The following is a 25528-nucleotide window of genomic DNA, read 5'->3' as shown; positions in this document are numbered from 1 at the left end:
TGATGTGTACAGCATAGATTCAGTTCAAAACTGTGCTCCTTACAATATCTTTCTATACGGTGTGCAGGGAATATAAAGGTAAACTCCATTCCCATTTTTCCATTATCATATGTCTTTATTAATAATAAAAGTTGCTAAAATGTCTTGAAAAGTGACATTTGAGCACAAGAGGGAACAATGTTACCAGAAATGAATATTACAATAAATATCTAACTTCCAACGAAATTTACATTCGCAATACGATCAGATACATGACTCATTGACTCAACGTTCGCATGGAGTATTTTATGTACACAATAAGTAAGTGCGAGTACGGGTAAAAAGCTTATAACCGACTGAATGTTTAGGAAAGTCTAATGTCCTAATTCAGTTTATTAACACTCTTTATTCAGTGCCTGAAGTTGTCAGGGCAGTTGTGATTTAAAATAGTCAGTCTCTTTTGATTAACAGTGCTTGGAAACCAGTTTTTGAAGTATGTGACCGTGACATGGTTCTGGGTGGCACCAACAACCAAGCGTCTTCCCTTTCAGTTCAGGAAGTGCCGCCATTAGATGCCGATCAGATGTAACATGCTGCTCGTACAATTTAATACATTCATCTCTGCTGTATTTCTTTACGGTAAAAGGATTGGCCCATTTGCTCTGTGAAGCCCCTTTGACATAGGGATTGGCACGGCCGATGTAAATGTGATTGGGATCTGCCACCCATTCTTCGAGACTACTATACCCCATCTTTCTCAGCTCAAATGCTCTAATGTTGACGACTTGAGTTTCCATTTCAGCTACCTTCTCGCTATAGTTATGGTTCTGAAATAATCCGAAATCGTATCTTATTTCACGGAGTTCTTTAGATTATAAATACAAAATGATACATTAGTATATAAAAAAACAACATCAAAACAAACTTTAAAAAAAAATTCTAAATGGTAATCTGCCTAGAAATTCATAAAAGTATTGTCGTTTTAAAATCTTCCGCAGTTTCCAACAGATATAAGTACATACAGGGACACAGCTTTATCTTGTCAATCCGTACATGTGTGCGCGGGAATGTGCGTCTGCTAATAATTTAGTATAGATCGTTTTGTAAGTTCGGACATGAGAAAGCGCTAAATTAATTAAATAAAAATGTGTGCACCTACAGACCTGAAAAACAGAAACCTTTGCTATATCCACGTAAACTCATGCAAAGAAGCAAAGAAACGCGTTCTTCCTTACTCCTTAGATTAAAACATTTTTGACTAATTTCGTTTAAATCAGCAACATTCTGTACGCAGGAAAAGAACATAATTTGAAACAGCAAAATATTGTTAACTGGAAAATGATGATATTCCATATATGTGTGTTATAATCATGTGTGAAAAGCACTAATAAAACACAACAACAAAACAAATGGACAAATAGATATTTGCGAACAAATGCTTTTCTATGCTATATTTTGTTAGACTCTAGTGAGCACTGGTCATAGTCTGAACCATTATTTTTGCAAAAAGATATGAATATTCTCCTAAATAACTGTTTCAATTATTAGAACGGTATTTTCAATTACTGCGTCTCTCATGTTTGTTGTTGACATTGTTTGAAAGTTTCGTTTCTGACTCACTGAACTCATCCATATCGTTAACTTTATCATATATACTTTCAAATGGACGAAACAGCAGCTTCAGTTCATTCACAAACAAATTTAATCAAACGAAACCTAAACGTTTACTACACGAGTGAACATAGTTTATTTACAAAGTAGTTCCTAATAAACCATATTTTCTTGGAGCACACGTGTCGTGCACATAAGTGCAATATGAAGGTGTTCAGTATCGTAAAATACTGCACGATTCTGACAATGTTAAGTCAACGGAGACAAAATTAAGCATATGATAATACTGATTTCATCAAGCATTTGTTGTTGAACTCTCTCTCTCACTCTCGAACCATGTGAGACAGACACCTACGAGTCAAAACATTTTATAACTAGATATGAAGGGTGGAGGGTGAAAGAAATTTCATAAAATGTTTTGTGTATCATCCTCAATACAAAATTATGCATTGGTTTTACAGAGAACATCAAATACAACTTTACAAAACTTTGATAAATGGAAATGAGCCTAGCGATTCATAAAATTGTGGTTTCCAATAAATATATGTAAATAAATGGACATGGCGTTATCCTGTTCTCCCCTGCATGAGTGCGCAGGTAACGTGCGGGTAGGTCTTTTCATTAGCTCGGACGGTGTAACACTTTGAAAATCAAAACTCTAAGCTAATTAAATTATGCTTGCACGTACAGATCTGAAAAGCAGAAGCTTTATGCTATGCCCATATAGACTCAGTCAAAGAAACGTTTTACTTTTACTCCTTCCATAAAAATCTTTTTGAGTAATTACATTTAAATCAGCAATATACCGTATTATGTAGGAAAACCACAAAATTTGAGACTACTCCGGTGGCCTAGTGGTTGGGGCGTCTGCCTCAGAAGCGGGAGATCGTGGGTTGGATCCCCGGCCGAGTCATACCAAAGACTTATAAAAATGGTACTAACAGCTGCCTCGCTAGGCACTCAGCTTTAAGAGGTTAGTGTTAGGACTGGTCGGCTTGCTGTCAGGATAATGTGACTGGGTGGGACTGGGTGCTACATGTTTGCGGCATGATACCCCAGTGCTAGACATCACAATAAACTGCCACACTGCATACATCGTAGCGATATGACTGAAACATTGTTAAAGCTACGTTAAAATCCTAATCACACACACACAAAATTTAAAAAAGCAAATGATCTGAACTGAAAAAGATGACATTCTGTATATGTATTTTACAGTCATATGTAGACAGCGCTAACATGCCTCGACTGCCAAAACAGAAAACAAAACAACTACACAAATATATATTTGTCAACAAATGTTAACTTCAATATCTGCAGTAAATGACATTACATCTTCAATCATCAGCAATTCATGTTATTGGATCCTTAATAATCCGCAGTAACTACTATTACATACTTAATAATCTGTAGTTAATACTATGATATCCGATGGATTGTGAAGCTCTCATGCAGTTACTAGTGCAGCTGAAAATATCATAATCACTGTTGTAAATGTGGAAGGTTATGGCATATGTAGGGTGGATGTTAGTCTGATCAATCAAACCCCCACCCCCCACCCCCCGAAAAAACAAATGTCTTGAAACTGATGGACAATATGTAGGTATGATGTCACCTGTTCTTTAAAATATGCAGTTTTGTTGCATGTAGATCCTTCCGGAACATACCGGAGTACAGTTTAAAAACTTAATGGTATTTAGTAATAGCCATATCTAGCGCGAAATTCAAAATGGCAAACATGTGGCTGGTACTACAAGGTTGATCATGCATTGTTACTCTCACCGAGTATATCCAGTTTTCACAGGTGAAATGTAATTTATGTTTTTGTTGGCTTTAATGGTACTTTTAACACATTACTGGCCAAACACATTTCCCAATGACTCAGAAACGTTCTGCGCTCCTCTGGATTACAAGCTGAACTCTTTATCAACCAAAGTCAGCCTCCGGTCCATTGCGAACCGTACCCTAACCCTGTCTTCAAAACCAGTCTTGGCCTGTCAGCACACACTTTTCTTAAATTTCGAAAATAAAAGTCGTCAAGGGTGAATACAGTGATAAAGAAATATATTTGTTTGTGGATGGAATAGGCCATCTACTTCCTTGTGTGCGTGGTTACGTCACGGATGTTCGCGTTGGTAAAATAAAAGTCGGTACATCTATACTTTATAAAACTAGCAATACACCAATCACTGTAACCATCAAAATTAAAATAAATTGTACGAAACATCAGTGACAAAACTCTCTGAATCAATAAAATAAAATGAAAGTAAAAAATGCACTTTATCATTTTACCACCTGCCACATTATTAATGCAGTCTGAATAAAAAATGGCTCTAAAATATTTTTTCCAACTCATAATTAAGTATCATTTAATATGTCACTATGTTGACTCTATTGAAAAGAGCAGGTTATTATTATTATTAGTAGTAGCAGTAGTATTAGTAGTCGTATAGAAGACAAAAAGAACCATGTGCATAATGTGCGCAGAGTTTAAAAATAATTAAAATATTCAGGTGCTAACATTCTCTTTTACCCGACCAATAATAAATACAAAAAAGGATAAACACGATATTGTAAAAAAAATGGCTGATATTTTACCTTCCTTTTTAAAATTAAGAAATTTAATCAGATTTTGAAATAAAGAACTAACTTTAATAAATATAATAGTTTATATATCTGTGATTCAAGAATTATTATCTTGTATTTGCAACAACAACATCAAAAACAACAACGATGTATTATTGTTATTATTATTATTATTATTATTATTATTATTATTATTATTTTAATTATCATTAGTAGTAGTAGTAGTAGTAGTGTTCACGTGACATGTTCTTTTTTAATTTTAATAATATTTTGTGTGAATTAATCATATCTCTGTTCATAATGCATTATTTTGGAATGTTTAGTATATAATACAATAATGAAAAACATATATAATCTCTTTATATGACTTATGTATGGATTAGAGAATTGCATATTTGTAATTTTGATAACTGTGTTAGTGCCATTTTGTATCTTTTTATTATATTTGTAGTATCTCGCATGATGTGTACAATATAGATTCAGTTCAAAACTGTACTCCTTACAATACAACTATAACCAATTATTTTACAAAATAATTTCTAGTTTATCATTATTACGTGAAACATACTGTCATCTGAATATTTTAATCACTGTGAAGATGTAGTCAAAGCACTGATATTTTAGATGCTTCTTATGAACTTTAACAAAATATTATAAAGCCATTTTTACTCACACAATATTATTTTGCAGTGGAGGGCCGGACCGGGAGGAGGCAGTCCAGTGTGTCCCCACCCACCCCGCTGAAGAAAAGAAAACTTACATGAATTTACAGTCACTTGACACTTGAAATTTGACCATCGTTTTATTCTTGCAAAAGTTTACTGGTTATTATGCACAATCTGAGTAAATAGATACACAGACTTTTGCTTTGGTACCCTTTGGAGGAAAATCAGGACCTTTTTGAAATTGTGGACCCCACCATCACATCACTTGACATTTCGCTGTGGATTTTATTCATTATTTTAATTTAACTGTTTATAACGGTGGTTATCGTGCACCGTGTATACAGTATAGATGTAGAGACTTTTACCTGCGCGCTGCAAGAACATCCGCGCCACAACCATGCACCTTAAGATGTACATAAGCTAATTCATGTACTAAAACAGTTTTTTTTTCTTTTTTCTTTCCATTATTTTTCTAAATTATGCAAGCATGTGCTGACGGAACAAGGTTTTGAAATTTGTAAGGTATGAATGGATTAAAATAATCCTCAGATAGAATGTAATTTGGCCAAGTAAATACTCCCGAAAACAGTTGTTGTTGTTGTTGTTGTAGGGTTTAACGCCACTTTTCAGCACAAGATAGGCCATACATGGCGGCCAGTATTAATGGTGGAGGAAGAACCCGGAAAAAACCCGGAAAGAACCACCGACCCACGAGAAGCTACTGGCAAGCTTTCTCACATAACCACATTAGCCGAAATTGAGACTCGAACCGACGCGGACAGAGGTGAGATGGCAGTGATCCGTAACGGTGAGCGCTTTAGACCACTCGGCCACTCGCCCCCCCCCCCCCCCCGAAAACAGTAGGTGGGGTACTGTTCATAATGGATTGGAGGCAAACTGTCGACTACCGCGGCTCTCTGAAAAAAAAATGTTGGCTTCAGAGACAGATGTTATAATAAACGTTTCCATCTAGCTGTTTAATGAACGACATCCATGCTACATCTCATAAAAAGACATATCTCCAACTATGATTGTTAAACAATCTATCCGTGCCCGTTGCATGTGTTTGCTGTCAGTATTCGTCTACAGTACTGATTTCATCATGCATTGCTTAGTTTGTTGGAATGTGTTTCTTCGTTTACTTCTTTTGGAAAGAGAACTATTAGACATTTTATCTTGCCCTACTGCTACAACCGCCTTTTGTTTAAAACATGACGTCATCTCGTTTTACTCGTCTATCGATCCGTTTGTGCTACAATGGACCCGCTATAACTGCATTAAATAACCACTCCTGGGCACCCTATACTACACTGTGCGTAGTCCGAGTTTCCTGTGACCCTTGACGTCCGAACAACCACTGCGCATTGCATTAGTCAACGCCCAATGAGGAAAAATGGAAAGGCACAAAGAGATATTTAACTTTATCCACGGACAGGATAAAGACGTCTACGACCTAACATACACATGGCTAAAAAGATCAGGCGATGAACTAAAGTGCGCTGATCTAGCACCCTCCGGTTACTCCATCAAGACGTAACTTCAACACTCCCGCCGAGGTGGAATTGCTGTCATCGCAAAGAACTCAATAATCCGACGTCTTACCCACAATACAACTTTCAATTTCGACCATACATCTTTTGAATGCGTTATCCAAACCTCACTTACAATGGCACAAAGGTCAAGACATCGTTCCAGCTTCTACCTCCCTCCTTCCAGTCGAAAAAATAAGCTCACTGAATCTCTCCTTTTGGATCAGATTCCGAACTTCCTGGGATATGTAAATTCGATAAATGACAACCTGATTATCTTCAGAGATTTCATCTTTCACTCTGACTGTCCTGGAAATCAATAAGCATCAGAACTCCTCGATTAGATTCACATTTTCAAGCTCAAAGAGTCAATTAGCCAACCCACCCATAAATATGGTCCCATTCCAGACTGGATTCTTCACAGACCTGATGATAATAGTCTAGTCTTCATCGGTGTCCCACGAACTCGCATCATATCAGCTCTGCGACATATTCCCTCTCAACGTATCAGTCCCTAGCCCTACATTTCTGGTTGCCACTAAGAACTCAGCTAATGACATCCAAGGAAACCTGACAACTTTATTGCCTCCTATTGCAGTACCACTTGACAAGTGCTTGCGTTTATTGCTTGACAAAGATTCTCCAGCAACCAAGCGAAGAGTATCAATTCTAAAGTCATCTCCATGGTATAGTAGTGTTACTGACAGACTCGCACTACTCAAAGAGAACACCATAAGGCTGAGAGGATTTGACTTCACTATTCATAAGCAGATCTATGAAGCTGCTAAGAAGAATGTCACAAACATAATTCATGGAGTAAATTGTACCAGCTACAGTACTTTTGGATTCAGATTTTTTAAAACGTAGCTTTAACAATTTTTCAGTCATATTGCTACGATGTCTGCAGTGTGACAGTTTATAGTGATGTCTAGCACTGGGGCATCACGCCGCAAACATGCAGCACCCAGTCCCACCCAGTCACATTATCCTGACACCAAGCCGATCAGTCCTAACACTAACCTCCTAATGCATGAGCGCCTAGCGAGGCAGCTGTTAGTGCCATTTTTGTAAGTCTTTGTTATAACTCGGCCAGGGATCGAACCCACAACACCCCGCATCCGAGGCGGACGTTCTAACCACTAGGCCACCGGAGCGGTCCAACTATCACTGAAAGCTCCAGTTGCAAAGAGCTCTTCGAGATTACAAGCAAGATAATGTAAAGGCGTACATATACATCACTTCCAACGGCCTTCTCTCCGGTCGACGTTACAGACCTGTTTGCAAATTTCTTCGGTGACAATTTATAATCCATTAGAGATAAGCCTGACAAAACAATTTCAATTATCTCATCGTCACAGAGTTTGTGTTACAGAATATCAAATGCAGCCTTTAACAGCATTTGAACCTGTCTCTATGAATTTGGTACATACAATTGTGATGAAGAGTCCCCACAGTCATCAAAACACGATCCGATTCCGACATCACTGTTGTTTGATTACTTAGATTCAATATTGTCTTGACTAACCCATGTTTTCAATATTTCTCTTTCATCCGTTCAGTTCGCGTCATTTTTCATATAATGTCCCTCTTAAGGAAGCAGAGGCTTGGCCATAACGATATAAAGAACTACCTCCCTGTTTCTGACTTCCCAGTGATGTTAAAAATTTATTAAAAAGTTGTTCTATCCCACCCTGTATTTCGTTTGAATTCAAATTTTCTTGTATAAATGTGCAGTCCGCATATCGCCCTTGCCACAGTACTGAAACTGCCCTTAATAAAGTAGATATATATTTATTTAATTTAATTACTCATTTGTTAGTTTATTTTTTTTATGTTTTCATTACATGCTATTATAATGTAGCATTGCATACTGGATTTGACCTTGTCCAAAAGTTAGTTCATTTCTGCTTGACCTGGTTAACTTTTTTTAAATTGTATTTTGTGTAAATAACTAGTACATAGTTAAATTATTCTTTCAGTGTATGGGCTTAATATCAGGATCATAATTAATAGAAGAAGTAAATAAGTTTATTTGGGTCTAATTTTGATTTTGTAAACATCAGGATCATTCTAGAAGGTTATTTTTCATTAAGTAATGTTTTTATATAGAAAACGCTAATTGTTAACTGAGGTCAGGTAGGGAACTATATAATGATGTAATTGCGAGGACTTGACCATTGTTGCTTTAACATCTAGCACTTTCATGTAGCATTATATTGTGTCCAGTTGGGATAAATCTTTTTCTTCAAATTAATGAATTCAAGTGATTATTTTCTCTGGAAATACAAAAATGATCTGATAAAATTCTTGGATATATTCTCAAAATCTCCCTGAATATAGTTTATAGGATTTAAACTTATTTAAATTATATCATGAAAGCAAAAATTGGTATTTTGGGAGTAAACCTTGTAAGACTGGCTAAACGTCATCCATTCCAAAATATACTTATTATTACAGTTTCTGCGGTACACGGCAATATCATGAAAATAAAACATTTAGTATCACCTAATAGTGAAGCAGTTTACTGGGCGGTATCATTATCGTGCAGCATTGTATTATCTGATAAGCCTTACATACTGGGTTGCATCATCTGACAAGCCTTACATACTGGGTTGTATCAACTGACAAGCCTTACATACTGGGTTGTATCATCTGGCAAGCCATGCATACTGGTTTGTATCGTTTGACAAGCTTTACATAATGTTTTGTATCATCTGACAAGCCTTACATACTGGGTTGTATCATCCGACAAGCCTTACATACTTTGTTGTATCATCTGGCAAGCCTTGTATACTGGGTTGTATCATCTGGCAAGCCTTGCATACTGGGTTGTATCATCTGACAAGCCTTACATATTGGGTTGTATCATCTGACAAGCCTTACATATTGGGTTGTATCATCTGACAAGCCTTACATACTGGGTTGTATCATCTGACAAGCCTTATATATTGGGTTGTATCATCTGACAAACCTTACATAATGGGTTGTATCATCTGACAAGCCTTGCATACTGGGTTGTATCATCTGACAAGCGTTGCATACTGGGCGGTATGATTATCGTGTGGCATTGTAGCATCTTTAGCATCTTATAAGCCTTACATTGACTGAGCCAAGCGCTACTCTTACTAATTTAGTACTTTAATATTATTCTGACCAAAGAAATGGGTTAGCAAATGACGAGGTCATGATAATTCCTTCACGTCGGCTTCATTAATAGACACTGTTGTATTTTAGATTTTGTATGGCAATTTTAGAAGAAAGAAAAACTAAGTATAATTTTTTAGGTAATAGAGCTGTGTTCATTTTCTTGGTATTTTCGTATTTTGGTGTTTTTTTTTTTTGAAGTTTTATTTTCGTATTTTTTCTTAGGTTTTTGCTTTAGTTTTATATATATATATATATATATATATATATATATATATATATATATATATATATATATATATATATATATATATATATATATAAAATTGTGGCTTTTGCAGCATCAAAATATGAGTTCCTCCACCCCACTCCCTCCGCTTCCCTGCGTATAACCCGTACGGTGAGACGTATAATTTGTATTATTGTCCTATAAATGTTTGTCACTAAATTTGTTCATTGATGCGAAAATACCCTAAACACAAATTGCACCGTCGTCTGCCTCACCGCCAAACCTATTTTCCCCCCTCCCACACACACATACACATAAACGCACATAAATATTGACAACACCTATACTTGTCCATGAACAGATGAAATTAACGTTTGTTTCTGAAAAATGATTTAACTCTTTGATTAACAAGTCTACCTTGACATACAAAATAACGTGTTTAAAGTAAAATGTATATATACCTATTTATAGGTCTACGTGGAATACATATGATTTGCATGCTATATGGGGAGCGCTCTCCGTTACGGATCATTACCATCTCACCTCTGTCTGCGCCGGTTCGAGTCTCGGATTCAGCCAGTGTGGGTATGTGAGAAAGCTTGACAGTAGCTTTTCGCGGGTCGGTGGTTCTTTTCGAGGTTTTCCCGGGTTCTTCCTCCACCATTAATACTGGCCGCCATGTATAGCCTATCCTGTGCTAAAAAAAGGCGTTAAACCCCACAACAACAACAACAACATGCTATATGGCTTAAATATGATAATACGTTTGGAAAATAATTACTACTACTGACTAAAAAAATATTTGTAGTTTTGGAGACTGGTTTAAAAAACATTGAGGTTATATCAACATATAATAGCATGTTTACTTTGACTTTTAGAAAAATGATGTATACTAACGTTGTATCACTTACGTGGATTAGGCCCTGTCACATGTAATGAAATAATCCATACCGTATATAGTAATGTAATGTCATGCCACTACGTGTATTGTAATAATATGCCAACACACACACACACACACACACACACACACACACATACATACATACATACATACATGTGCACGATTTGTTTTATGGAAGAATGAAAAATGTTACCTGCATCAATATATCTTTTGTGGTTGGTTTTCTTGATCAAAATATTGCGGTATAAAATGTCAACTGAGGTTTTGACAACTTATAAAGATCAGAACTTTCGCGGTGTTGTGCAATACTTTAGCAGACAGCTGTGTCACACTTCCGGTGCCCCTCAGACCGCTGTTAACTTGTTGTGTTATCGATCGGAAGATCTATCGGTTATTTCCGTTAACTCAAAAAATACGCTTAGCAGTCTTTGATCGGTTTGGTGATTCGCCTCTGGCAGAGTGCGCCAGACTCGTTGCCACTGAAAATATAGATGATATTCCAATTATGACTTGTCCTACTTCCGTTACCGTATAGGTGGCGCTATACAGTTTCGCATTTTGCATAAGGGTTAGGATTTTAAAGAAAAAGAATTTCCCCGGCTTTCCTCACTGGCTATACTGACTATTTAAAAAAGACCTTGTAAATCTTAGGTATAATGCAAAGAACCTTTGATTCCCTTTATTTTGGTGTATGATTGATGGGTGTAATATGGGTTATAGAGTATACAGCTTGGCCTTACTTCAAATGTGCATCTTTCCAAAAAGTGCTAGCTCTACTTGGTCATTTTCACTTCCTGAACTTCAGAGGTCAATTGTATAAAAAAGAGCCGATAACTTTTTTTTACATTTTATATATTTGGTAATTCATTCATTGCACTTTCAGAAGCTGGTATTGTCTAGTCTGGCAAAATTCATTTTCCCTATTTTAATAGCTGCTATGTATAGTGCACTTTAGACTAATTCAGACTGATTTTTTAACACAAGGGAGCAGTCATTTTAGTTAGCAGTGTGCTTAAATCATGTAAAATTTCCAAAAGTACAATATCCAAAAGAAATATCATCCACATTACATTAATGTAGCATAGAGATATGCCAACATTCTCTCCACTGTGCATGTTTTAAATGCGAACTACTTCACCTTACATATGTCACTCTCTCAAAAGTACATATTATCTGGTGAGCGCCACCATAATAGCGAATTACATTCTTACCTGTTAGTGATATTTCCTGTTTTTTTTTATCATCATTACTACACTCTCCGCTACACAACTTTCTAATGGTAACAAAGATTTTTTTACTATTTCACGGCCTATCATATTATCTTCCTGATTTAGATCGAATACCTGCGAAATGCAGTTTGTTGCGTATAAAAATAACAGCGTTAAGACGATCATTCACATATACTGATTCAGCCAGGCCCTGCCCTAGGGCAAGGCGAACGAGGAAACCGCCTTGGGCCCCGCGCTAACTCGCAATGCAGTTTTTTGCTTGGGCCCTGCACTCATCGCTTGCTGCCTTGGGCCCCGCACATCCTAGGGCCGGGCCTGGATTCAGCACTAGAGCTACCTTATCTTTTTTCATTACCATTGGCGTGTTGCATTGTTATCATAATTATTCCTATTTAGCATGAGACATGATGTTTGATTAGATCTGTACATATCTAGTTAGTTTTTCTTTATTTTCTTAATAGGAAAATACGTTTTGGGGAGATTATAAATTATATCTAATATAATTTCAGTGAGTTAAATAACAACCAGCGTAAAACGTTACAATGTTTTCAACCCTACTGCTGACTGGCCTCGGTTTGCCTAATGCTAAGCTGATGATCTTGCAAGTTGAGTGATAAAGTGACTGTTTCGCTTGATTAATATAGTTGATTGTATAATCCACGAAATTTGACCAGCTTGTTGTAGAATGTCAGACGAAATTAAAATATGATCTGCATGAAACCCATGAATAATTTAGAATTTGTGTATTTATGATTTGTCTTTAATTTTACCATTTTACTTGCAAAACAAGTTTTTACAAAAATATTCCGCGTTGAGTTAGATAATTTTTTATAGCCGTTTCTTAATAATTTTGCCAAATCAAGGCTTCGTTCACTGATGGATTTAACTCAAGGTCAATCTTTTCATTTCGTTTTGTAAAAAAATTTGTTTGAATAAAAATGTGATCTTGGCGCTGTGTTATATTTAGCACAAAGTTAAACGTGTCATAGAATTTGAAGAAAAACTGGCAAATCTTCTTTACAAGTTTTAAAACGGCAGATTCAACGTCATTTCATTTCCTGACATGTGAAACTTTTGATAGAACGGGTGGGTGGGTGTAGTTATGCTTGATGGGTGTAGGTATGCTTGTGTGTGTGTGTGTGTGTGTGTGTGTGTGTGTGAAGTCCCACTGAGAGAGAAAGAGAGGGGGAGAGAACGCAAAACAGTTTCTATTCGAATTTGAAAATGGCAAAGTGTGCGGTTTTTATTGGCAGTTTGTTAACGAAAAGTTTATTCTCTCTCTCTCTCTCTCTCTCTCTCTGAAACGTTCGGATATTATTTCATAGATTCTTTTGTTTGATGTTTGAAAATGGAAGCCTTTGTAGCGTTGAAGAACCTAAACAATAATATTTGACAATAAGCATCCATTTAGTGCTTTACGAACAAACAATACACTAAATCAGACAGAATATCGAGTCGATGCAAATTATTCAGCAAATATTGTTGATCCTCAATGGGATCTGAAGGATATCATTATATGTCTTGTTGGGTCTTGTTCGAATATGTCTTGTTGGGTTGTGTCCAAATATGTTTGTTGGGTTGTGTACAAATATATCGTGTCGGTTATATCCGAATATAACGCGTCGGGTTATATCCGAATAGGTCGTGTTGGGTTATGTCCGGAGCAATCAGACAAGGTAAAAAAAGAAAAAAAGAATGTTTTGCATTCATAAACTTTCATGTATGATGGTCAAGCAAGCAGCTGGCCCTTCACAAGTTGAAGAAAAACTCCCATTTCCATGAAGCCATACTGAAAAATAAGTACACCATGGCTGGTATGGAAACTGACAAAAGCCTTATTTTATTCTCTTTCTTTTGTTATGTCTTGTATAGCGATGTTATGAGGATCAAATAATTTATTTCGCTTGTAATGTACTCACATAAAACTACCGATTGATGTCTTTTGTAAAAGAAAAATAAATCAGATTGAGCAAACAATTACATATCGAAAAAGTGAAGAAAAAATTGAAATAAAGACAATGTAAGTTTAAACGCATTTTTATTATATAACTGCGAACGTTTTAGGTACGTATCCATGTTTGTATTATTAAGAACATACATTGAATAAGCCAACCAAAAGTTGATACTATCTCAATTTAAACATGTGATTTAGTTGTATGTATCCCCACATTGTCCCTACAAAGCACAATTTCCTGGCTTGTTTTTTGTTTTAAAATGTATTTGCATTTCAGTTAATGCTTTTTCTAAATATTGCGTGCGCTGATTCATTGATGGAAATATTTAATGTTTTTATAGAAAATTCTCTGTCATACAATGCTCGTTTGGTCAGACGTCCAAACAGCTTCCCCGTCTGACTGTTCATGGTTAAATAGCTTCAAGGTTATGCTTGAATGATATGTCAACTACAAGGTTATTCATTCAGTGTTTATCCACTAAAAATACATTTTCTTACCATACTTAAGTCGATACCACTTCTAGGTGTTAAAGGAAGTCGAAAAGATCTTGTGACTTTTTCTGCTGTTTTCTCCTTTAAGTAACCATGGAGTGTGATGTCATTTTTGCATAAAATTACGCTCTCAATAATCATAATCGGCAGCCTCCCCTATGTGGAAGTTTTATTTTTTCGTACAAGATAACACATAAAAAGTTAGAGTCTGTAGAGTAACACTGGAGTCGTTTTCTTGATTTTAATCAATCCAGAACTGATGATTGTTTCGACAGGCCGATGACCTTGACTTTTCGTCCACAAGAATATATTTTTTTTAGTGCAAATGCAATAAAACGTGAATGTTAACAATGGCGATTTAGACCTTAAAGTATTTCTAAGCACAATCACCAAAACGCACCCCACCACCAGGCAGTGTTCTAAATGGTTAACATTAATTGGCCTTATGCTAGCGCCAGGTTAGATGCAACAATATTCCCAGAAATGAATATAACAATAAATGTCCAACTTCCAACGAAATCTACATTCGCAACATATTCAAGATATTTGTCTCCCTGAGTCACCGTTCATCTCGAGTATTTAATGTGCACAATATGCTAGCGGAGTAAGCTTATAACCGACTGAATATATAGCATTTGAGATATGAAATTTCAATGTCCTCCTTCACCGTTTACTAGCATTCTTTATTCATGGCCTGCAGTTGCCAAGACAGCTGTGATTCAGGATAGCCAGTCTCTTTTGACAAACAGTACTTGGAAACCAGTCTTTGTAGTACGTGACCGTGACATTGATCCGGGTGGCACCAGCAGCCAAGCGTCTTCCATTCCAGTCCAGGGAGTGCCGCTGGTCAGATGTCATATGCTGCTCATACGTTTTAATACGTTCATCTTTGCTGCATTTCTTGCCTTTAAATGGATTAGCCCATTTGCTATGTGAAGCCCTTTTGAACCATTCTTCGAGACTACCGTATCCCATCTTTCTCAGTTCAAATGACCTACAGTTATGTACGTGCCTCTCCATTTCAATTACCTTCTCGTTATGGTTATGGTTCTGAAATAATCCAAAATCGTATCTTATTCCAAAATCGTATTTTATTTCACGAAACACTTTAGGTAATAAATACTCTCAGGACTGAATTTTATTACAAATTGTAATAAAATCAATTATTTATTATTGTAATGCAAATATGTATTATTTCAAGAAAGATTGTTTTTTATACGGGAATTGTAAAATCCCTCGCATTGCATAAACGCATTTCTTCCTATAGTCTAGATCTGCACATTTAGATTCAGCAACATTAATCCAATGATTGCTCGAGGAGGCAAAATTTCTTTCTGTTGACGGTATCAGTTAAAGTGCACGTGCTTCTTGGAAAAGAGCTGTTTCAGCGAAATTTTATGTAAAAGCCTGGGAAAACACACATAGCATGTATTTGAAAGGTTATGAACCCCGAAGTCAGACGGAGATTGAAAAAGTGCACAGTCATCATGAGATTTAATTAGAGTTGAGGATGCTTTCACAAATCGCATATAAGCGAGATGCCTAAGATTTTCTTTTATTGTAGAAATATAAATATAGGGATTTAAATGTTTTAAGACGCTTAGGTGATGGGTTTTGGTAGCAAATCAATCTTAGATCGACACATTTGGAACAATTTTGTATTATTTTGATACTCTTTTATCATCATGTATTGAAAAGTTAAATTCTATTAAGAATATATATGTGTGTGTATATATATATATATATATATATATATATATATATATATATATATATATATCATAGAATTGACTATTGCAAAGACGAGTTCGCTACCAACTTCATGCTCAGTAATATGTAATTTAGACAAAATGATTTTTAAGTTGTGGAATAAAATATTTTGGTATTAGGTCAAATTCAGTAAAATTCTGTTCTACAAAATGATTGCAACATTATTCAGTAACATTGAATTTTTAAGCATATTTGCTATCGTTAATTTATTCGATGTTTAATTGTTTATATTTAATTCTAAAAGACAGAAAATCCCAGAATTGTATGAAGCTGGTAAGCATGAAGAAATAATTAAATTGTATATGTATATTAAATGTAAAATGTAACACTTATGTAGATGTGTGCCGCTATCTTGTAATTTATTATTTTAATAATTTCAATAAAGTTCGTTCCGTCAGAATTATGTGGGTTCATCCTTCTTACAGTCGATTCCGAACCTCTCTCGGCCTTCCTCAGTGATGTAGACAGGACCTACACGGTTAGGGGTGACACCTTTTAAAGAGATCGCGTACTCGCAATCTCGATAACCGTGTGTGAAAGACTCCAGTGTGTCAAAACATTTTATAACCAGATTTGATATGGGTGTAAGGCATTTCATATAAAGGTATGATACTCATCTCATAACAATACAAAATGATGCATTGGTTTTACATAGAACATCAAAACAAATTAACAAAATTGCTTAAAGGAAATGTGCCTTGCGATTCATAAAATGGTGGTAACTTTAAAACTTTCCAATAAATAAAAGTAAATAAACAGACACGGCGTTATCCTGTCCGCTCCTGCATGTGTACGCAGGAAAAGAGTCTATTTATAATGTATTGTTGGTCATTTCATTAGTTTGGACAGGGCTAAACTCTAAACTAATTAAATTATGTTTGCACCAACAGATCCAAAAAGCGGAAGCCTTTTGATATGCCCATATAGACTCATGCAAAGAAACATGTTTAACTTTTACTCATTCCATAAAAACCTTTCCGACTATTTACGTATAAATTAGCAATATTCCGTAGGTAGGAAAACCACAACATTTGAAACAGCAAATGCTGTGAACTGAAAAAGATGATATTCCATAAATGTGTGTTATAGCCATATGCGGAAAGCGCTAAGTCTCGCAGGCCAAAAAAGAAAACAAAAAACTTCACAAATGGATATGTGTCAACAAAAGTTATCTTCAATCATCAGCAGTTAATGCTATTACATTCTTAATAATCTGTATTTAATAGTATTATTTCCGATGGATTGTGAAGCTCTCATGCAGTTACGAGTGTAGCTGACAATATTATATTCACTGCTGTAAATGTGGCAGGGTTTGCCATATGCATTCAATTCTTGTTGGGCCTCATTTGGTGTGGCTCGTCAAGGTAATTACCCAAAAGTGGATCACATTTCTATAGTAACCATGTGGCTGGTACTGCAAGATTACTCAGGCACTGTTACTCCCACCAAGTATATGGGGTTTTTATACGTAAAATGACAATTTTTCCTTCTTGTTGGCTTTAACGGCACTTTTAACACATTATTTGGCAAGTGCCTATCCCAATGACCCAGACTGGCCTGGACGAGTATCGAAAAGTTCTGCGTCCCTCTGAATTACGAGTCGAACTTTTTACCAACTATATAAGTCTCCCTCCGGTTCGTAGCAAATCGTGCCCCAGCCCATGTCTTCGAAACCTTACTCTGTCAGATCAAACTTTTCTTAATTTCGAAAATTAAAGTCGTCAGCGGTGAATACAGTGCTAAGAAATGGTAGCTTTAGTAGATGGAAAGGCTATGTACCACCTCCTTAGGTGCGTTGTTATATCACGGATGTTTGCGTATGTGCATCTATACCAGTGGTTCCCAAAGTGAGCGGTGGGATTACGGGGGTGGGGGGGGGGGGGGCGCTAATGCTGAATAATGGTTGGTACGGAGAAAGGGGGGGGGGTTGCTGACGTAATCAAGGTGACCCGAAAAACGTTTAGGAACCGCTGGTATATACTGCATATAACATGAAATACACCAATCACTGTAACCAATAAAATAAATTAAAATAAACAGTCCGAAACTACAGTGAAAATGGTCTCTAAATCAATGAAATATAACGTAAATATAAAATGTACTGTATCATTTTTTACAACATGCCACACATTTTTAATGCAGTCTGAATAAAAATGGCTTTATAATAATTTTTTAATTCACAATTAATTATCATGTAACATATCACTATGTTGACTATACTGAAGAGCATGCTATTATTATTATTATTATTATTATTATTATCATTATTATTATTATTATTATTATTATTATTATTATTTTAAGAAGACAAAAGAACCATATACATATGTATGCAGGATAAGAAAGATAATTAAAATATTCAGATGATGCATTGTCTTTTACCAGATCAGTAATAACACAAATAAAAATAGAAACAATATCGTAAACGATTGGCTCATATGTATATCATAAAAAAAAAATTAAAATAAAGAGATTTAATCTGGTTTTGAAATAAAGAAACAGCTGTAGTAAAATTAATAATTTATATGTTAAGCAGACGTTAACATTTATATTTTGGAATTATTCATATTATATTTGCAGCAAGAACGACAACAGCAACAACAATAATAATAATATCAATTAATAATAATAATAATAATAATAATAATAGAAGTAGTAGTATTAAATTTTAATAAAATTTTTGGCATGCTAAATGCCATCTAAAAAAGAGTTAAACACTTCTGTTCATACTGTATTATTTTGAAATGTTTAGCATATAATACAATAAGGAAAAAATCTATAATCTTCTTATATGATTTATTTATGGATTAGAGAGCTGCATATTTATAATTTTGAAGATTTTGTAAGTGCAGTTTTGTATCCTTCAATTATATTTGTAGTTATTAAAGCAGTAGGTACCTCGCATGATGTGCACATGATAGATTCAGTTCGAAAGTGTGCTTCTTACAACAAAACTATCATCAATTATTTTACAACGTAATTTATCGTTTATTTTACTACGTAATTTATCGTTTCGTTTGTATTTGTATTATCAGTTATAATTTATTTCGTTAAAAATACGGTAATCTGATAATTTACATTATTTCCTTAAATTTAGTCAAAACACTAATATTTTAAATGATTCTTATGGACTTAAGAAATATTATAAAGCATTTTTTCACACTATATTATTTTGTAATGCAGTGCCGGGTCGGGAGGGGATGTCCATGGTGTCCTGACCCACCCACACAAGCTAAGCCCCCCCACCCCCATCGTTAAATAAAATATTATACACTACTGTGAGAAGTATAATTTGTAATATTCTCCTATAATATTTGTACACTAAATTTGTTGATCGATGCGAAAATACCCTAAACCCACATTACACTGTTGTCCGCCTCAGCAACTACCCTACCCCACCACCACCCACCACCACCACCCCCAACACACGTAAATATTGACAACACCAATACTTGTCCATGAACATAATAAATTAACGTCTGTTATAAATTTTGGAAGAATTTATGTTCATTGATCGATTTATGACTGGTTCCCACGAGAATAAGTAATTTTACGTTTTTCCTTGTATATTCAGTATTTTTGTTTTCCGATAAATGATATAACTCTTAGATTAACATGTCTGCATAGACAGACAAAATTATGTGTTTGATGTGTATTGTATATCTACCTATTTATACATCCTACGTGGACTATATATGGCTTAAAAGATGCTAATATTTGTGGAGAAAATTTACTATTACTGACCAATAAATGCTTGTAGTTCTGGAGACTGGTACTCCCCCACCCCCAAACAGTGGAGGTTACATCAATATATAATAGCATGTACACTTTGACCTTTTAGAAAAATGGTGTATATTAACGTTGTATCACTTATATGGATCAGGCCCTGTGACATGTAATGAAATAATCTATACCGTATGCTATATAATAATGTAATGTCATGCCACGACAAGAGCTTGACGTGTACTGTAATAATATGCCAGCACACACACACACACACACACACACACAGATACGTACATACATACATGCATGCATGCATGCATTCATACATACATACATACATACATACATACTGTAATAAAGTTGAAGTATGCGCATTTGGTTATAGCGCCCCGTTTTAAGGAATTCTTAGATTTGTGTGATTACTTGTATGATTATTGGAATTCGGCGCAATGGAAATATCCTTAGCCCGAAATAATTAGCCAATTACTAGCAGCAAACGTCACTGAGTGAAGTGTTACTGAGTTTCCATGATGCCATGACCAGTAGTAGTGAATTCAGGCCAAAACCGAATGAATGTCCCTGGCTGGAGTAAGATAGTCCATATTAAAATCTAGTGGTGTACATTGGTGGTGTGACTGCAGTGGCAGTGTTACGGTAGGAAACTGGTAAATTACACAAAGGAATAAATAAGAAGGACTCGGCAGATACCGTTTATGTCGCCATGGTGGCAAATGTGGTGCAGTTATATTGGCGAAATGTGCCTGGAAAGCATACATTGACTGGCCTAAGGTGTCGGAGTTAAAATAGTTCCCAGTATTAGGGGATATTCGTATAGTTTCTACGGCATGAACGGCTGGCGGTACGGAAACCTGATGAAGAGAAACCATGCAGATGTGCGGTTGATAGATATTTGGCAGCTTGTTTCATCTGTGGTCTTGCATTAATTAGTGTAAAATTTAGGTATAGAATGGACACGTCGAGCTTTCTAATTTGCAACTGAAGTTCTATGGAAGTCTTTGCAAAGTTGGGGTAAACTTATGACTTCTAGCAGGAATCGCGCCAGGGTTTGACAACCGCTTGGTCAAGTAAAGACCCCTGGCTTGTAACAGTCCATACATACACTGAAGTAGTGGTCAAATTGCACAATCTTTTTTATGCAAGAATACAAAAATTGTTAAATGCGTCAATACATTGGCACGGTAAAGATCGATTATATTCCAACAGCATTAGCAGCAGAGAGGGTGAACAGACCACTTAGGGGAATGGTCACCCTTGTGTTTTACCAAAAAAAAATAGTGACCACTCATAGAGGTCAATTACCACGTCTACGATTATTGTTTGTCCCAAACAGAACCGTAGACGAGCCCTCTCTGCTGCTCCTCTTCTGCTGATATTAATTAAATTATTATGTTATAATAAAATGGTACATCCAGAATCTCATACTGCAAGAACAGCTCGAGAACGATTAGAAACAATTAAAAAATTTCTTCCTGTCAGAGACTCATTTAGAAAAAATCTGCAAGCGCAGCAAGAAGCAAAAGTTGAGTTTGAAGAAGACACTAAAAAACTGTTTAAGCCTGTCACTGCGGCTACTGAACAAGTTACAACTGTCATCAAAGAAGATCTTCTTCCGGTATCAAAACAAACTGCGGCGCAGGCTGAAAAAATAGCAAGAAGAACTAAACAGGCAAAGAAGATTTTACGAGACCTTCCAACTGACATAGCCGCGGCTCAGCCTCCACCTGTTGGTGAGGAAATACTTGAAGGTATTGGAGAACTTCGTACTGAAGTCGCCGATGTGAGAAAAAAACTTGCATCTAAATCCAAATCAGGAGGAGAGAGCTTAAAATTAATTGCAAGATTTAACGAAGGAGTTGTTGAGCAAATTAGAAACACTGAAAGAGAGAAATTACCTGAGATGATATCAAAAAATATATCTAATAAATCTAATTTTTTAAAACCCTTTTATGGAAAAACAACTGATGATGATTTCATTAAATGGATATATCGCGTATATTACAATAAAAAACAAGCTAGAGGTCAAGAATTTAAAAGATTTAATGAAGAAGTAAATAGACTTAGAGGGAGACGGGAACAACCAAAACAAGGAAAGTTCTCCCAGTATCAGCTTCCTCCACCTCTGCAACAAATAGAACAACAGCAATCTTCTTCGCCACAGCAAAGGTTGAAGTCGGAAATTAAAAAGACTGAAGAGCTAATTAAATCACTATTCCATGGGAAAATTTCTGCACCGGATGTAACATTTACACCGACAGGTTCACCATCTGGATCACCCCCGGCCACCACTGAAGTACTTACTCCGGTAATGCAACCACCAGTATTTAAAACACCCCAAGATGAACCTAAAACAGGATCTGGTTTATGTCCTGATAATATCATCAATGACGTGTCACGGTTAGAAGTTCTCATAGGAGGAAAACGAGCTGGAAATAATTCACCAGAAATAACTAATGAAGCAGCTGATATTTGTCGGCGACTATTTCAAGGTGGCATCATGGATATCGGCGTTTACCGAGAACTTATTGATGAGCTCGTTGATGACTAGTTGTTAGATAAATGGTAAATAAAATAAGATGATTGTGCATGATAATCATCGTAAACCCACACAGGTTAGAGCGGTAAACTCACGATTACCAATCTATAGTGTTATTTACGGAAATGGACTTGGTGATGTCATTCGGGGATTATTCACGAGGATAGCTCCAAAAGTAGCACCAGTTGCAAAACAATTATCGATGAAGGCTATTGATATTGTTCGTGATAAAGCTCCTGGTGCAATTGTCAATGTTGCTGGTAAGGCGTTCTCGGCGATCAAGGAAAGATTATCACGATTATTGCGACGAAAACAACAACCACCGGTGAAACTGGCAAGTACTGAGGTGATGCCCGCAGACGTAAGTAAAATAATAAATCAGGCTGCAAATCAAAAACTAGCGGCGATATCTGAAGAAGCAGAAAAAAATATAACAGCAAATTTAATAGCAGGAAGTGGTCTTCGTCGACGATGATCATCATTTGGAAAAATGGTAACTATAATAAAAATGTTCAGGCGCGAATCAGACCCAGCATTTGATATGGAGGCACCTGTCCTTAAGTACGAGTCAGTACGTGATTATCAATTTTATTCTTATGACGCAAGACAACCAAATCATCAGGGGAGAATCGAATTACAGGTTCATGATACAAGTAGATATTTCTTGCCCGCTGAAGCGTTTATTGAAGTAGAAGGTAGACTTGTAACGAATGTTGTAGCTAATACGGCATATGCTGCTAATTTGCGTGTTGGTTTTGTCAACAACGGGATCATGGCATTATTTAGTGGCGCCACATACATGATTGATGGAAAAAATATTGAATCAATTCAGAATGATGTCGACGTTGCTACAACAATAATTGGTCTGGCGAGATATTCTGACGACTTTACAAGATCAGCCGGTCCAACAATGATGTTTGCTAAGGATATTACTGACAACGCTGATCATGTTCAGTATATTAAGTTACAGACACCAGTAGGTACTGCATCTGATCCACAACCAGCTGACTTTGAACACGCAGCCAGACCAGCTGCTGCTTTTGATATTATAAAAAGTGTTACTACGACTTACAACCTAGGATTTGCAACACGCCGAGCAGCGCTGTCGGGAGATAATAGAAATTTTTCGTGTGCAATTCCATTATCTCATATCTTTGGATTTTGCAGAAATGTTAGAAAAGTCATCTTTGGAGCTAAACACACAATTGTGCTCGTAAGAAAAGGTAATGATAATGATGCAATCTGGCGAGGTGCTGGTGTTGCCGAGGGTAAAGTAAATATATCAAAACTTTCACTATGGATGCCAGTAATGACTCCATCTATTACTGAGGAACAAAAATTACTATCTTTTATGGATCAAGGCGGTAAATCATTGCTATCATGGTTAACAGTAACCACAGATGCTGCTCAAAGCAATATTAATGGTTTATTTACATGGCATATAGCATCACAACAGGGTGTTTCTGCACCACGACATATTTTTATTGCACTACAAGATAATGCTCGGACGAATAATCAAGAACGTTCACATATGATATTTGATAACCTTGGAGTTAATGAAGTTTCCTTACGGATAAATGGACATCAAGAACCAGCCGAGGATATACAACTAAATTATGCACAAAATCATGTAGCGCGCGCATATCATCGTTTAATGTCATTCATGGGACGTGATCAAAATATAGATACCGGGTTGCAAATATCACAACTAGATTTTACAGGTCTATATCCGATTTATTATTTTTCACTAGAACATCTTGATTTATCCAAACAATCTGTTGTTGATATACACTTTCGAGCTCATGTTACTAACCCTCCTCCTGATATACCCGGTCCACCAGTTGTTCCCGGCTTCTACAGAGCGATCGCGGTCATACTTAGCGACAAGGCCATGTTACTTCAAGGTGGTAGTGGTCGAATGAGGGTCGTTGATGCACCGGTGGAAAATCTTTAATCGTGTTATTTAGAAAAATATATTTTATATAAAAATGTCGTATAGTCATGTTAATGTTACTCTGACCCCGGGTCAGGTAAAAAAGCTTCAATCAAAAACCGCCAACAAATGCGGAACTAAAATATCACTAAAACGAGATCAGATTAGTGGTGGTCCAAACAAATTATCGTTGACAAATAATCAGATTAAACATTTCAATAAAGCCCTAGAATCAAAAACTGGAGTTCAATTCCATCTCTCCCCGAGCGCCATCAAAGACATGGTTAAAACGGGTGGTATATTCCCATTTCTTGCGGCCATTCCGGCATTAATAGCTGCGGCTGCTCCAGCCTTAGCAAAAGCGGCCGCGTTAGGTGTTGCTGGAGGTGTTGCTGGAGCGGCGGGTAAAAAAATTTTCGAAAAAGCTACTGGTGGACGATATAACAAAAAAAAGGGACGCGGTCTAAGATTACCGGGATCTCGTTGGGGGAGAGGCCTAAGGCTTCCAGGATCATTTCGTTAAACGTTCCATCATCAAATTTTGATTTACTTGATGCTGCTAAAAAATTAAAAATATCTGCCTTTAGAGGTGTTTTTATGCGAGATCAATTACCGAAACAACCAAACAAACTAGAAACAGGTATTATTAATCTTGACAAACGTTCCGGACCCGGTACTCATTGGGTATCATACGCGATTGATCCGCGTGGAATTGTTTATTTTGATTCGTACGGGTTAGCTCCACCTGTTGAATTTATCAAGTATGTCGCACCACTCCATGCAACAACTAGAGGTTCCAAAGTTTGGTATTCAACGCTACCCACACAAACAATGACAGATCCGCCAATATGCGGCCGTGAAGTAATTAATGTACTCGACGCTATATCAAAATCATCCAAGCCGCCACATAAAGTCGTGCACGATTATACAAGCAACCGATTTGTTGCGCGTAAAGCATTTTAAACAACGGATCTTATATAATGGTTGACATTTACGGAAGATCTTCTACTGGTAAGAAAATAAAATCCGACGTTGATCTGTCAAAGTATGCGACTAAAGATGACCTCGCTGATATTATGAACCTTGCTGGAGTTGACCCAGATGAAGTTGTTATTTTTCAAGATCGATATGGTAAACTAAAAACCAGCAATATCAAATGGAATGATATAGTCCGGCGAGTACTTGGTGCAGTTACGGATAATATTCCCGTGTTTACTGATGGT

The 25528-nt window shown here is 36.3% G+C and overlaps 1 protein-coding gene across 1 annotated transcript; it reads right to left on the bottom strand.

Annotated features, from left to right (window-relative positions):
• Window positions 1–365: 365 nt before the first annotated feature.
• On the bottom strand, window positions 366–11138 carry LOC149777519 (uncharacterized). The gene is made up of 2 exons (XM_089940726.1): window positions 10841–11138; window positions 366–806 (listed from the first exon to the last, which is right to left on the bottom strand). The coding sequence occupies exons 1-2, from the start codon at window positions 10844–10846 to the stop codon at window positions 444–446; spliced, it is 369 nt and encodes a 122-aa protein (XP_089796852.1). The 5' UTR covers window positions 10847–11138; the 3' UTR covers window positions 366–443.
• Window positions 11139–25528: the final 14390 nt, after the last annotated feature.

This window comes from Sinohyriopsis cumingii, chromosome 18 (genome assembly GCF_028554795.1).
Source record: "Sinohyriopsis cumingii isolate HCF-2022 chromosome 18, ASM2855479v2, whole genome shotgun sequence".
Taxonomy (NCBI): domain Eukaryota; kingdom Metazoa; phylum Mollusca; class Bivalvia; order Unionida; family Unionidae; genus Sinohyriopsis; species Sinohyriopsis cumingii.
This window is presented reverse-complemented; position numbering and strand designations above follow the sequence as displayed.